Genomic DNA, 13,666 nt, shown 5'->3' on the forward strand with positions numbered 1-13,666 from the left:
AAAAAAAATCATGGGTAACATTTTGGAAGCCACTATTTTAAGTGGAAAATTTCAAGGTGAAGTTGTACTTCTACCGCGGATCCCAATGATTCCTTCAGATTCGCCTATACCATTCAAACGTTTGCAATTTCCAATCCGCTTAGCTTTTGCTATGACTATTAATAAGTCACAAGGTCAAACAATGACAATTTGTGGCTTAGATTTAGAAAACCCGTGCTTTTCTCACGGTCAATTATATGTTGCGTGTTCCAGAGTTGGAAAACCCTCGAATTTGTTTGTGTATGCTCCTGAAGGATTAACCAAAAATATTGTACATCTAATGGCATTACGATAACTTAAGTTTTTTTTAATTGAAAAAATATATCTGTTATAAAATAGTTTAAGTTTTCTTTTTTTTAACCTTTAATTAAAATAAGTTTAAGTTTTGATTTAAAACAATTTCTACATTTAACTTCACTGATAGTATACACATACTCACACGCTATCGATTGGTCGAATTGTGATAAGATATATAAAATGACGTTAATATGATAACTTTTTAATAAAAATTTGCATCAAAACGATCCAGATTGTTACAGCTTATTCAAAAAAATTTGAAATTTTCCAATTAATGACGTGTGTACAGGACATCGTCTGTCGGGTCCGCTAGTATTCATATAAAAGTTATAATAAATATTCGACAAATATTGTATCTAACTTGAGGAAATTCTCAACACCATGACTTCTTTTAAATTATCAACTCCTACATAAACCGGCTTTTTCATAACTGCCCTGTTATAACAATCACGTTAAGAATCATCTATTTTGCTAGAAAAACTAAACAAGTTATTGCCCTCTTGCGTTCCCTAACAAACTACGGCTTATTTTTAAAGCCCAGTTTTGTGTTTTGTTTGTACTTACTTATGTAGTGGCATTACAGATTAAAGTACTTAAAAAATAACATGTTTAGAAAAAAATAGGAATCTCATATAAAATATTCAACATTTCTTTTCTTATGGCAGAAAGCTAGTAAATTGAAACAGAGGAAAAATATGTGTTGTTAATGTTAGAGCCTATAATAAAAAAGCGATATTTTACTGTTAAAGGCACATTTTTTAAATTTAGCATATTATAGCAAAATATTATTCGTGAATGTCAAATGCGATGCTAGCAAGTTTCACTAATTTTCTTTAAAAAAATAATGTAGAAATAAATTATTTTAAATAAGTGTACAGTAATAATTTCAATTTTTACTCTGCAAAAAATTTCGGTATAAAGTACCGGCATTTTGAGAGCATTATCCGCAAAATGAATTTTACAGTAAAATCCCTTTTTGCCGTAATTTGCATACTAATATTTATTTAATTTGAGTGATTCAGTGATTTCACGGTAATTATTACTGTAAAAGTTACGGTATATCAGATTTTTTGTTCCGTAGCATGTTTCGGCAAAAATGAATTTTACGTTAAAATTTATCAATACCCTGAGTTACAGGTACTTGTCGCCGTAATTTAATCAGGAATTTCTTACCGTGAACTTCATTAATGTAGGAGATCGTAACGCTCGGATACGCCATCTGGGAAGGAGACTGGCTTCCTACCGTTGGTTCTTCCCCTTTCCCTCTCCTCCTCTTTTCAGTTGTATAGGAATGTACTACGATATTTTTCGTACTTAATTGTTAAAAATATCTTTTAAAATTTCCATTACGCTTTCTTTTAGAACTACGTTTAAGGTAATTTTATGTTCCATTTAGTTTCCTACCTTAAAATATTTTAATCTATTTGAAAATCAAGAAACTGCCGCACTTCGTTCTCCTATGACTCTTCACACGCTAATGGTGAAACCTTGCAAAGTGTTGCCATAGGTGGAAAGTTCTGTTCTACGCCACATGTAGCTCATTTCGATCGCCAATTATTAACTGAACGAAAATTATAATTCGGAAATAGAGCCGTCTTCTCTGCTAATTGATCATACCCACCACCCCAAAATGCTCTTTGTGAACTGATCTCTTGCTAGATAATAAGATATAATCAGTTAATAAATTTGTTCGAATTATATGTTGGTCTATTATATATATAATATCACACATTTATTTGTTTAAAAATTTTAGTTCAAGCAGGTCGTACAACTCCAGTTGCCTACGTACCATCACCTACAGGGTCGATAGCTTACTCTTCTATAGAACAGCAGCCTATGCAACCTGTGAGGCCTTCTTCGCGCATGTCGGATACTGATGATACTAGCAGTGTTCTGAAAGCTATAGACGAAATCTTGAGGAAAGACCTGTATGACCGACCTTTGTCGAGAACAGGTTGGTCACCAAGTTACAATCCTGCTGATGCTAGACCAACGGACTATTACCAGTCAGGATATGTTACTATGCCCAGGAACAGGTATGCAAATGCATTTCTATTATTTTAGTCAAATTGTTAAACTTCAATTTCTATTTAAATTAAACTTTTGATATCACAGAATGTATGAAATCTAATCCACTTATTTAAAAACTAGGTTAAAAAACATATCTTTTAGTTAAGCTTTGCTGTTAAAATGGTGAAAATTGCAAATTAGTTATGATATGCAAAACAACTCATTCAGTAGACTTAAGAGTTATACATCTTAAAATAAACAAAAAAAAAAGTTGTATCACTTTTCAAATAGTGTTTTTTTTAATATTTCTTTTAAATTTAATAACTTGCACAAATTGCTGCAAACAAAAAATTGACTAATATTGGATAGAATATTTTACAATGCAGAAAAACAAATGCTTTATTATCCCAATGATCCGACAGAAAAACAAATGCTTTATTACCTCAAGGATCCGACAGAAAAACAAATGCTTTATTACCCCAATGATCCGACAGAAAAGCAAATGCTTTATTACCCCAATGATCCGACAGAAAAAAAAATGCTTCATTACCCCAATGATTTTTAATGTTTTCAATTTTGTCTCTTCAAATTCAGTTACTACCACCATTGTGTTTCGTTACCTTGAATACACGATATTTTTAAAGCAGGGAACAATACTACCAATTCCAGTTCTAGTGCTGTGACATTCTACATTTAAATAACTGTCCATTGAAGTGTCGATTATTTTTACTGCCACGATGGATCATCTAAAATCATTTTAAATCTTTAGATATGGTGTACCAGTTGATGCTCGAGTTGGTGGTGCGTGGGGCGAAGAAGAACAGCTTCAACAGCAACAACAGCAGCATCAACAGTATTTTCAAGAATCATCAGCAGATCCAGAGACTGCGATGGATGAAAGCATTATGAGGATAGCATCTACGTTTCCTACAGACGAGCCTCCCGATATTTTGCTGTCCGCAACTCCCGGTCATTTTTCTCCCGAAAACGAAATGACTCCCGCCATGCCACTTTTACCTGACATGCCCACCAGATCTAGGAAGCTTTTAGAAAATTTAGGTAGCTCACCTATTCAACCCAGTAGAAGTGGATCTGGTAAACACTTTTTTTCTAAATGTATATTAATTTTCCCTTTTTTTTTACATTTCTTAATTAAAGGGCATGCAAACAAATCTGCTCTTGGCATCTCATTTGTTAAAAACATTTCATCCATTTAAAACAATTCCACAATTTTTTGATGACGACTATCTAAGAGTTAGCATTAAAATAACATATTATTTTTAAATATTAAGTTTATTTAAAGTTTACCACTATTTAATTTGTATATTATTTGAGTATTCCTCAAAATATTTAAGTTGGTAGTTTGTACCAAAATATATTGAAATCCTTGTACTTGAAAATAAATATTGAGGCGTTTTTTTGTTTTATAAGGACTGCGGCAATTCCACAGGTTATGTATTTTAAAGGATGTCTACATGGATCCTAATTTTACATGTTTTAAATGGTAATGATGATATGTGTTCTAATGATGTGACCAATGATGATATGTGTTCATAGCTCATAAAAATTTTATTACTAAAATGTCTAACAATCATTGCTGGATGAGAAATAAAAACCAGTTTATGATCAAACAATAAATTTTACAAGAAAAAAAGTTTAATTAAAAATGTTCTCCTGCTTTAATACCTTACGAAAGATTCGTGAATTTGGTTATGCAAGGAAAGCCTTTCCCCTTTTAGTTTATTTCTTCATATTTCTCCATTTTATTAATCATTGCATGTAAATGCATAATTTGAAGAATAAACATAAAAAACTCTATTGATTCATTATTTAATTAGACTTTTAATTGTTTATTCATATTGTATTTAGTTTTTGGTAATGCTGAATTTTAAGAGTGAATGTATTTTTTTCCTAAGCACAATCTTTGTATCAAGACCAAGATGATGCTAATGAAGACGATTCCATGGGTCAGAGAATACAAGAATCAAACACATTGCTTAGGTCTCAAAGAAAAGTTGGTGTAAGTTAATTGAAATTTTTTTAATTACTATTTTTGTATGTCTGAATAAAAGCAGAGACATAAATTTCTGACATCAATGTAAAATAATGCAGGCTAAGACGATTTAAAAATCAAATATTTTAAAGAACGTATGCGTTCAAAAAGGATATGTAGCTGTTTTTTAACCTTAATTTACATATAACATAGGATACAGAATGGTTTACAAAAAAGTAAACTTATATCTGAAAAATATTGTTTATTTCTTTAGCTAAAGCAAAGTTTTTTTTGTGCAAACATAGAACTGGGTAATTTTTAATTTTTCATTAAAAGACCGTAATGGTGGAGAATTTGATCATTTTTCTTGAGAACTCAAGGGTCAAGAATTTATGTTAAAAGAAATGCGAAATATTCCATATCTTCTCCTTCCATATTTTTTATGCAAAAAGAGCATATTTATGCATTGCTGTTCAATAACTATAACTATCAGCGTCATGGTATCTCTATAGCAATAACATTTAAATAGCTAAACTAAACGTGTTTCATTAGTTATTTGTATACAAAACATTAGTTAGTGACGAAGAATGAGTTTTGCATCATAATTGTATTTAATTTTTGAAAAATTAATAAAATTCAGTATATTTCAATAATTGATAATATAATAATATATTTATTGATAATATAATATTATAATTATTGAATAGTTTTATTGAAGTATAATTCAATACAATTCAATAATTGATAAAATTATATGTGTATTTAATTTTTTTTAAAAAAAACTATTTTTTAAAATAATCTGTACTTAAAAAATAATTTTATTTGGTTTCTACGTATGAACATAGAATAAAAAATTTATGTAATATTGCCTTTCTGTAGAAATATTGAACAAATTATGTGGTTAAAATGTATGAGGATATATGAAATAATTCGTGTTATTTTTAATCCTTCTAAAAATAATTTAAATGCCTTTAATTAGAATTATTTTGGAATAAAACTGAATTAATGAAAAAATTTTTTTGAAAAAGTTTTAAAAGTTGTTTCGGACTAATTGCAGTGGTATTTTTAATTTTAACGAGTTGCCAAATATTTGACAGAGTCAATGAAGGGTTTACGCTGAGCTAGTATAATAAGGAAAATCCTTTATGCACGTATGGTATTAGTATTCTGATTATTATTATTAAATTATGATTCCTATTTCATTTGCTAAATTTCATGTGTTTTCATAAAAATTCATTTTCGGAATAATATTTAACAGCTTTATCGCTTTGCTTTTCCAATTCTCTTAAAGAAATTTTTAAAAGAAACATTACATAAATTATGCATTTGTTACTTATAAAACACAGGATTTAGAGAAAGAAACATTGCTCGATATCTTGAAGTGTGCAGAACTATGTTATTAATAAAATGAATTACACTATATAAAAGAAATCTGTTATTTTAAGGAAAATTTCTGGCAGTGGCCGCAAAGTTGCCAGAGACTTACCGTATGCTGAAAAAAAACACGTTGACTGAAATTCCCTGCAACGAAACATTATAGGAAATATCAGTACTCACCAACTATTTTCCTTAGGTCAGGGTACTGCAAAGCAGTTTGGCAAAGTAGCTGTATACAATATGGTTTGCAGAGCGAAAAAGATTTCTAACATTTTGAATAGATTCTTTTTGTTATTCTACATTTTGCGAGATTTTTCAGAATTCGAAAACTATCACGTTTGAAAGATTCGTTGCAGAATTTTTATTTTTCTAATTGTTAAGTTCAGACGTTCCAAAGCAGTATTCAAGCTGGGGACCATCCTGGTATGGGGCCAAAACTCTTTCACCACCATACACACCGGTCGCCATCTGCTTTAATGTATCAAACTATTTATTCTGTTGTGATACCAAAGTAATTTATATTCATACCAAAAATATGTACCAGACAGGTGAATTCTGTATCAATGGTTATAGATTTTTTCAGGAAAACGTCTCTTTTCAAAGATTACGATGCAATTCAACAGTAAATTTCTGTAGTTTCGAAGAGCATAAATTTTTTGCCATGGATATTATCCTGAAAATTAATCCTTCTTGAATTTGATTACACGATACTATGCATATTTTAACTGAAAAATTGTTCAATTAAGTGACGTAACTTCATATGCAAGTTTGTAGAAAATTCCTTTGACGTTGTGATTCGAACGTTCCGATTTTTCTAAAAGTATCTGTTCTTTACATTCATATTTATGATTTAACCATTGTAATGACAATAACTATGATAAATTTGGCTCTAAAAATGAATTTAATATTTTAATGAATTTTGTAGCGTACTCCTGTATCTAAAACGAGTCAGAAGTATGATTTTCCAGTCAAAAGGATTCTCTTGACGCGAGACCCCAAGGATCGCTCCGTCAGCGGTAAGCATTGCTTTCTTTCCTTTTTCTATTATTTTCTTTCATATTATTTTTTTAATGTGAAATTTCTTGCATCCTGTAAAAAGTTATAATGTGCCTAATTATTTTTGCTAGTTTATCTTCCGACATATAAAAAAAAACAACATTACGTCTAAGATCAATCTGAATTAGCTTAACTATGATGACGCATATAAAGATATTAGAATTTTATTATGGTGCAGTATCCATGCATATTTTTATTAGTTTAGCAGTTCTTATAACTTAATGAGGATTTTTCTATTTTTATAAAAATGTTTTTATTGTCAAATATCTTGCACTCTGAAAAAGTTCTAACGTATATCATTAGTTCTCTGGTTTATCTTCCTATATTTTTTAAAAAAAGCATTACGTCTAGGATGAATTTGAATTAGCTTTACTATGATGATATATATGAAGATATGAGAATTTTTTTCTGCAAGTATCTATGTGCTTATTTATTATTTCTCACTTCTTACAAGTTAAAAGTGATTTCCTATTTTTATAATAATGTTTTTTAATGTCAAATTTCTTGCACTCTGAGGAAGTACTAACTTTTGTCATTAATTTTGCTTGTTTTTCTTCCTATATTTAAAAGAAAGGAATTACGTCTAGGATGAATTTGAAGTAGCTTAACTAGGATGATGTATGGGAAGATATTAGAATTTTTTACCTACAGTATCTATGTGCTTATTTATTATTTCACAGTTCTTATGACTTAATGGTGATTTTTTCTATTTTATAATAATGTTTTTTAATGTCAAATTCTTTGCACTCTGAAAAAGTTCTAAAGTGTATCATTAGTTCTGCTGGTTTATCCTCCTATATTTAAAGAAAATGCAATAAGTCTAGGATAAATTTGAATTAGCTTTACTATGATGATGTATGTGATGATATTAGAATTTTTTCTACAGAATCTATGTGTATATTTATTATTTTACAATTCGTATAACTTAAAGGGAATTTCCTATTTTTATATAAATTTTTTTTCAGCGTCAAATGTTTTGCACTCTGAACAAAGTTATAACGTAACTCATTAGTCTTACAGTTTAATCCGAATATATTTAAAATAACAATGCTATGTTTAGGGGAATATGAACTAAAGATAAATCGGAATTAGCTTAGATATGATGATGTAGATAGATATATTAGATATTAATTTTGCTACAATACATCGTTGGGTTTCTTATTTGAATAAATCAGTTTATCAGTTCTTAAAATTTAATGAAAATTTTCTGCATAAATGTATTTCTCAAGTTATAACAATTTGAAAAAAATTCTTGTTTCCTACTACGATAATTTTGAATAACAGAATCAGATACAGATTGATTTCAGACTATTACTTCCTATTCTGACAGGAGACAAACGATAGATGTTCATATAGTTTCTATTTTGACATTTAAAATTTGAAGTACGGATCTTAGTTACAGACAATTAAAATTTTTCTATCGCTCTTGAGTTAAAGCCATAAGTGGTTATTTAATCACTCATTGCATTAAAAAATGAATCATAACTTGATACATTAATCAGCAGAATAGGAAAAGTTTAAGTTCAAGGAGTTAGTTAAATGTACAAGTATGAAAAACGTATAATTCTGTTCAAAAAACCTTTTTTTTCATATTTTCCAAAGTTATCAATATGCAAAAGTAACTAAGGCTCAGACTCTTGAGGAAAAATAATTTGAATTAAATTTTTCCGATAAAGCATTGACTCATTTCGATATCTTTATTTCGAATTTATCAGGATGAAATTATGTATATTTTCTATGGCTGATTTAATAGCTATAATTATTCAGCATCGTTATGCGTGTTTTCTAAACCTTTAATCTTGTATTGCGTAAAAATTCGATCTTTCCGAATTTTTGAGTTTTCTGAACATTGTATCTAATTCACTTTGTTTTGTAGCTTGCCTAGAAAATTTCATTTATTAGAGAGAGAAGTAAAAGTAATGATTTCAGCAACCCTGCTTTATGTACAACATATGTAAATATGTAACGTATAACACATGTTATGTTAATAATTGTTTGATAATGTATTTGGACTTTTTCCTGAGTCTTCTCCTTCCCAGTAAGCAATAAATTTAGTAAGGAATTTAATATAATATTGATACCTTAGATAGTATATAACTTAAAGAAAAACCTGTTTTAAAACGAAGGTATTTTATTGCTTAAATATTATAACAATTATATATTTTTTCGGGTGCATTTATAAATGTTTTGAGTTAGTGTAATTTAATATAGTTTACAGTTATCACTTTGTAAATGTCGGAAGTATGTTTTGCAGATGTTTTGTAAATGTTTGTATGTCCCTTTTGTTTGTCATATGTATATCTTACCTCTCAATTGTTTTGAAATATTTAGTAGTTATGATGTATGCATGTTTCCATGAAAGTAATTATGTTCCTAAAATATTTATAAATGTATTTATAAAGGACCACTTATTAGTATTATGCACACAAGGATTTGCGTTTCAATATGACCTAGTTAATTTAGACTTGGCACTATATGTATAGTTATTTGGACTTGGCACAGTCTACATGAAGGTTGTCAAACTGTAAGGCTCATACATAAGAATGCTATAAGCATCTTAAAAATATGTGTTATTTTCTTCAAATAAACTAGCAAAAAATACAAAAGTATTATTCAAAAAGAAAAGAGTGACAAGAATCAATCAAAATGTTTTCAAATCCTCTATATAATAAATTGGTGAGAATCCTTCTCACAATTACCGAGATGTTAAAAAGTAAAAGCATGTAATACGTTTTTATCATGTAACTCATCTTAACATATTTTGCGAATAAATTTCATTTTTAAAATGATGTAAAAAATGTTATACCATACAATTTGAAAGTTCATCAACCATTTTAATAAATAATAATAACAATAAATTATATATATTTACTAAAAGTTATATTTTGCCTGACATTACCTTTGGATAAACGAATTTAACAATTGTGCGCAAAAATTTTTCAATTAACTTAGAAGTTCTCGGGGTATGGTGAAATATGCAAAAAGTAAAATTAACATTAAGGGGTCTAAACTTTGGACAGCTCTCCTGACCTAACTATTGCTGCCATATTTATGTAGGGAATTAATGTAGGAAATAACATGATTTGTTTCATTGAAACCATTATTAATGTTGTTTATTTAAGTGATATTAAAGTTAAGAAAAAATTCTATATGTTGAAAGATATTTCACTACTCGTCATTGTTAATTATAATTACTACTTACACACTAGCAAAAACAATGTTTATGTTTAAATAATTTGTAAATAATTATAAATTGTGTCGATAAAACCTGGGAAAGTAAAACATAAATTTCGTCTGGGGGGGGGCAGAAGTAAAAATCCTGAGAAACATTAATCTATACGCAGTTATTGTACTTTCCTTTTTGAAAATTAAATTTACAAAGTCAGTTATTTTATTGAATAAATTTTGATGAATAAAAAATTATACTTATCATGAAATTCTCGACCAAAAGTGGTATTTCAAATATTTTGAAGAATAAATTATCTAAATTATTTAATTCCGGAAAATACAATTTTCAATTTTGATGTATAAAAATATCACTGTTCTATGTTTGCTTTGACCTTTGTTTTCGCAATACATAAGGGAAAAATTTAAACTAAATGCCAATGCAAAATTTAAATTCAGAATATGCTTTTTGTATGCCAAATTATATTACCAGAATTATTTAATGCCTAAACCTTAATCTTAATTCCTGATTTTATTTATAAATTACTAATTTATATTAATTTGTTCAAATTAAATCAGTTTGAAATAAAATTATGACCATATTCACGAAATCCGAAAAAAATAAACTATTGATTTAATTTTTCGAAATTTCAACCTATGCAAAATAACAAGCATTGATGCAAATCATTTGAAATCGATGCAATTTTTAATTTTATTTAGCACAACAATTTAACGCATCAACTATACTGAAATATATTCCACGAAAATCAAATATCTACATTTTGCAAACCTTTATGATTTTCTGAGCATAATTTCTCAAAAATATTTTCTTGTATAAATAATTTCTCTACTTTAACAACGAGGCACAACTATTTATGAGGTATAATTCATTTAGTATTTTTCATAAAACATATAAAATTATTATTTTCAAAAAGCTTGTATATAATTTTTATTTTGCTTAAATAGTTTTATAACTTTATTTTGTTGAGAAATTAATGATTTGAATTAAACGTAATTAAGTATAATTTAAATTAAAAACTTTCTGATATAAGTAGTTAATAAACGTAACTTTTTATCAAAAATTTGCTTTTTTCACTTCGGAAATTGAGAAAAATATTTTAGATATAATATTTTTAAATATTCAAATCATATTTTAAATATTTTTAACTGGTTTAAATCTCAAACTTTTATTTATATTTTGCTACGATATTTTGTGTTTGCGCATTGCTTTTGTCTGATTGAAAGTTCATTAACACCCCTTGCATTATTGATATAATTTAACATTATTTTCAACTTATTCATTTATTAGCTGGTAACGGTCTCTATGAAATAATTTGAATTACTTTGATTTTTCTTAAGATATTGGTTCTTTGGTTTATTTTGGTTTTTTAAAATTTGGTTTATTTTGTTTTTGTTTCAGGTAATGGTCTAGGTATGAAAGTGGTGGGAGGTAAAGAAGTGCCTGGTTCAAATGGTATGATAGGAGCTTATGTTGCCAAGATATTTCCAGGGGGTGTTGTAGAAACTCTTGGTGAAGTCAAAGAAGGTAAGCATCAGTGATAGGTAACATCATCAAAACGTGTCAAATCTTCATTATAATGATGTTTATTAGAAGGATGGAAATTTTAAAATAAAAGAAAGAAATCAATCATTTTTAATGAAATTAATTTATTAGAAAATTGATAACGACATTAACAACGTTGCTGTTATAGGTAGTACTTTAAAAACTTGAAATTTTCAAATCAAATTCTTCAAAACTGAAAGTGCTTTAAAAACGAGAAAACTTAAAACTCGAATTTTGCATGGCACTTAATATGAAAAAAAAATAAAATTATTACTATATTTTTAGCTTGTTAAGTGCCTTTATTCACTTAACAATGTTAGCTATTAAACCAGTATGTTGGCTTAGAAAGAGCGAAGAAAGTGATATTTTCTTAAATTATTTCTTCCACATAGTTAAGAAAGATTTAGGCTTAAAAAAGTTCTTTTACTTCTAATATTATTATGCATAATATCATGTTTTATTGTTAAAAAATGTTTTCACATATTATAGAAATGTTGTACAGAAGCAGAAAAGTAGAAACTATAACAAGTTTAGAACTTTAAAGTTATGATAAGACCGTCAGGTGTATTTCAAACTTGTAACTTCAACTTGTAAAGTCAAACTTGCAACTTTATCAATCTAACAATCTAACAGAATGTTGTGAATAAGTAGGAAAAGCTCTATGGAAGCTAAAAATTCGCTTCGTTCCTCTAAAATTAGATAAACATTTCTTGCACCAAGAGAGAGAGACATGAAAACCTTAGGACAAGCTCTTAAATGTCACACCCTGGCAAATTAAATGATTAAGCAGTTATAGAAAATATAATTTTACACTGTTATATATACATGATTTATTAATATACTTATTGAAATGCTGGTGTGAAGTTTAAAATAAATTGAATTTAAGAAAAAGCTTTGGATTAGCCAAGAGAGTGACGTTTAGGTAATTTTAAAATTTGTTTTGAGAAATTGTAAAAGAATAACCTTTTTCCTTTTATTTGCATGAAAATACAGGGGAAAATTATGTCTTTAAAGTATATATTGTTAGGATATGATATTGTTAGGTGCTTGTGGAAGCACTTATACACTATTCTAAGTTCGCTTACCAAAATATACGTTGGATGAATGAACTGAGGTTATTTAAGTATACCATAGTCTTAAGAAAATCGTGACATTCTCTGAGGTTTTGAAAAAGTCATGAGCTTGTCTGTGTTTCATATAAGCAACTTCATGATCACAGCATTGCTTTGGTATATGAAAAGCTTATGAAGTATTTCAATTGTAACTTCTTGAAAATGCCATGCTGTTTGCCATGGATGTTTGAGAGAATTATATATTCGTAAATAGTTTATAGAAACCAATTTATTGTACCAAAGAAGAATAACAAAATAAATAATACGAATAAATGTTTTAAATAGGTAATTGTTAATAAATTATGGCGACAATATTGAGGAGAAATGATAAATAACAGTCAAAGATACTTAAAAGAGTTAATTTTGTATGAAACTTTCTGAAGGATAAAATTTCAATGAATCTTTTGAGGAGAAAATGTTGTGAATAAATGATTAACGTATAACATAATAATAAATAATAATGATGATAATAAACTTTGCATGAAATATTTTAGGGAATATAGTTTTAATGAAACTTTTAAAGAGAAATCGTTGTGCATAAATAATTAATATATAATAATTAACAATAATGATTAAAGACAGATTAAAGATTTAATTTCGTGTGAAATATTCCAGGGGATCAAGTTCTAGAATGGAATGGAATACCTCTTACAGGAAGAACGTATGAAGAAGTTCAAAGGATAATAGCGTCTTCCGCTGATGAAGTAGAAATCGTAATTAGATGGTAGGTATGATTTAATGTCATTCAATACCGTTTCGCTAAGTCATTTAATAAGTCCTATTTTTAATTCCGTTGTAATAAATTGAATAATCAGTTTTATCAAGAAGTGTCAAAATGGTGCTGTATGATAAAACAGTCTTTCAGAACATTATTCAATTCAAAAGTATTTTTTGTTATATGTATAATAAATGCTAAAGTTAAAATATTATTTTTGTTTTTTATTTTTTCCAAATAAGTTCTTAACCTATCAGCTGTTCAGATTTAAATTCTATAATTATCTCATATTCTGGTATCAAAATTTATGGAATAAATCTGTAGCCTTGTCTTCATAA

The 13,666-nt window shown here is 27.9% G+C and overlaps 1 protein-coding gene across 1 annotated transcript in view; it reads left to right on the plus strand.

Annotated features, from left to right (window-relative positions):
* The window catches only part of LOC107452377 (uncharacterized), a 191,934-nt gene that overhangs the window by 162,083 nt on the left and 16,185 nt on the right, over positions 1-13,666 (plus strand). Inside the window, exons 14-19 of the mRNA XM_071177670.1 lie at positions 2,090-2,372; positions 3,116-3,441; positions 4,263-4,366; positions 6,642-6,732; positions 11,358-11,483; positions 13,229-13,337. Coding sequence (XP_071033771.1) covers positions 2,090-2,372; positions 3,116-3,441; positions 4,263-4,366; positions 6,642-6,732; positions 11,358-11,483; positions 13,229-13,337 — 1,039 coding nt within the window. The remainder of the gene's footprint in view (positions 1-2,089; positions 2,373-3,115; positions 3,442-4,262; positions 4,367-6,641; positions 6,733-11,357; positions 11,484-13,228; positions 13,338-13,666) is intronic.

This window comes from Parasteatoda tepidariorum, chromosome 2, assembly GCF_043381705.1.
Source record: "Parasteatoda tepidariorum isolate YZ-2023 chromosome 2, CAS_Ptep_4.0, whole genome shotgun sequence".
NCBI classification, from domain to species: Eukaryota; Metazoa; Arthropoda; class Arachnida; order Araneae; family Theridiidae; genus Parasteatoda; species Parasteatoda tepidariorum.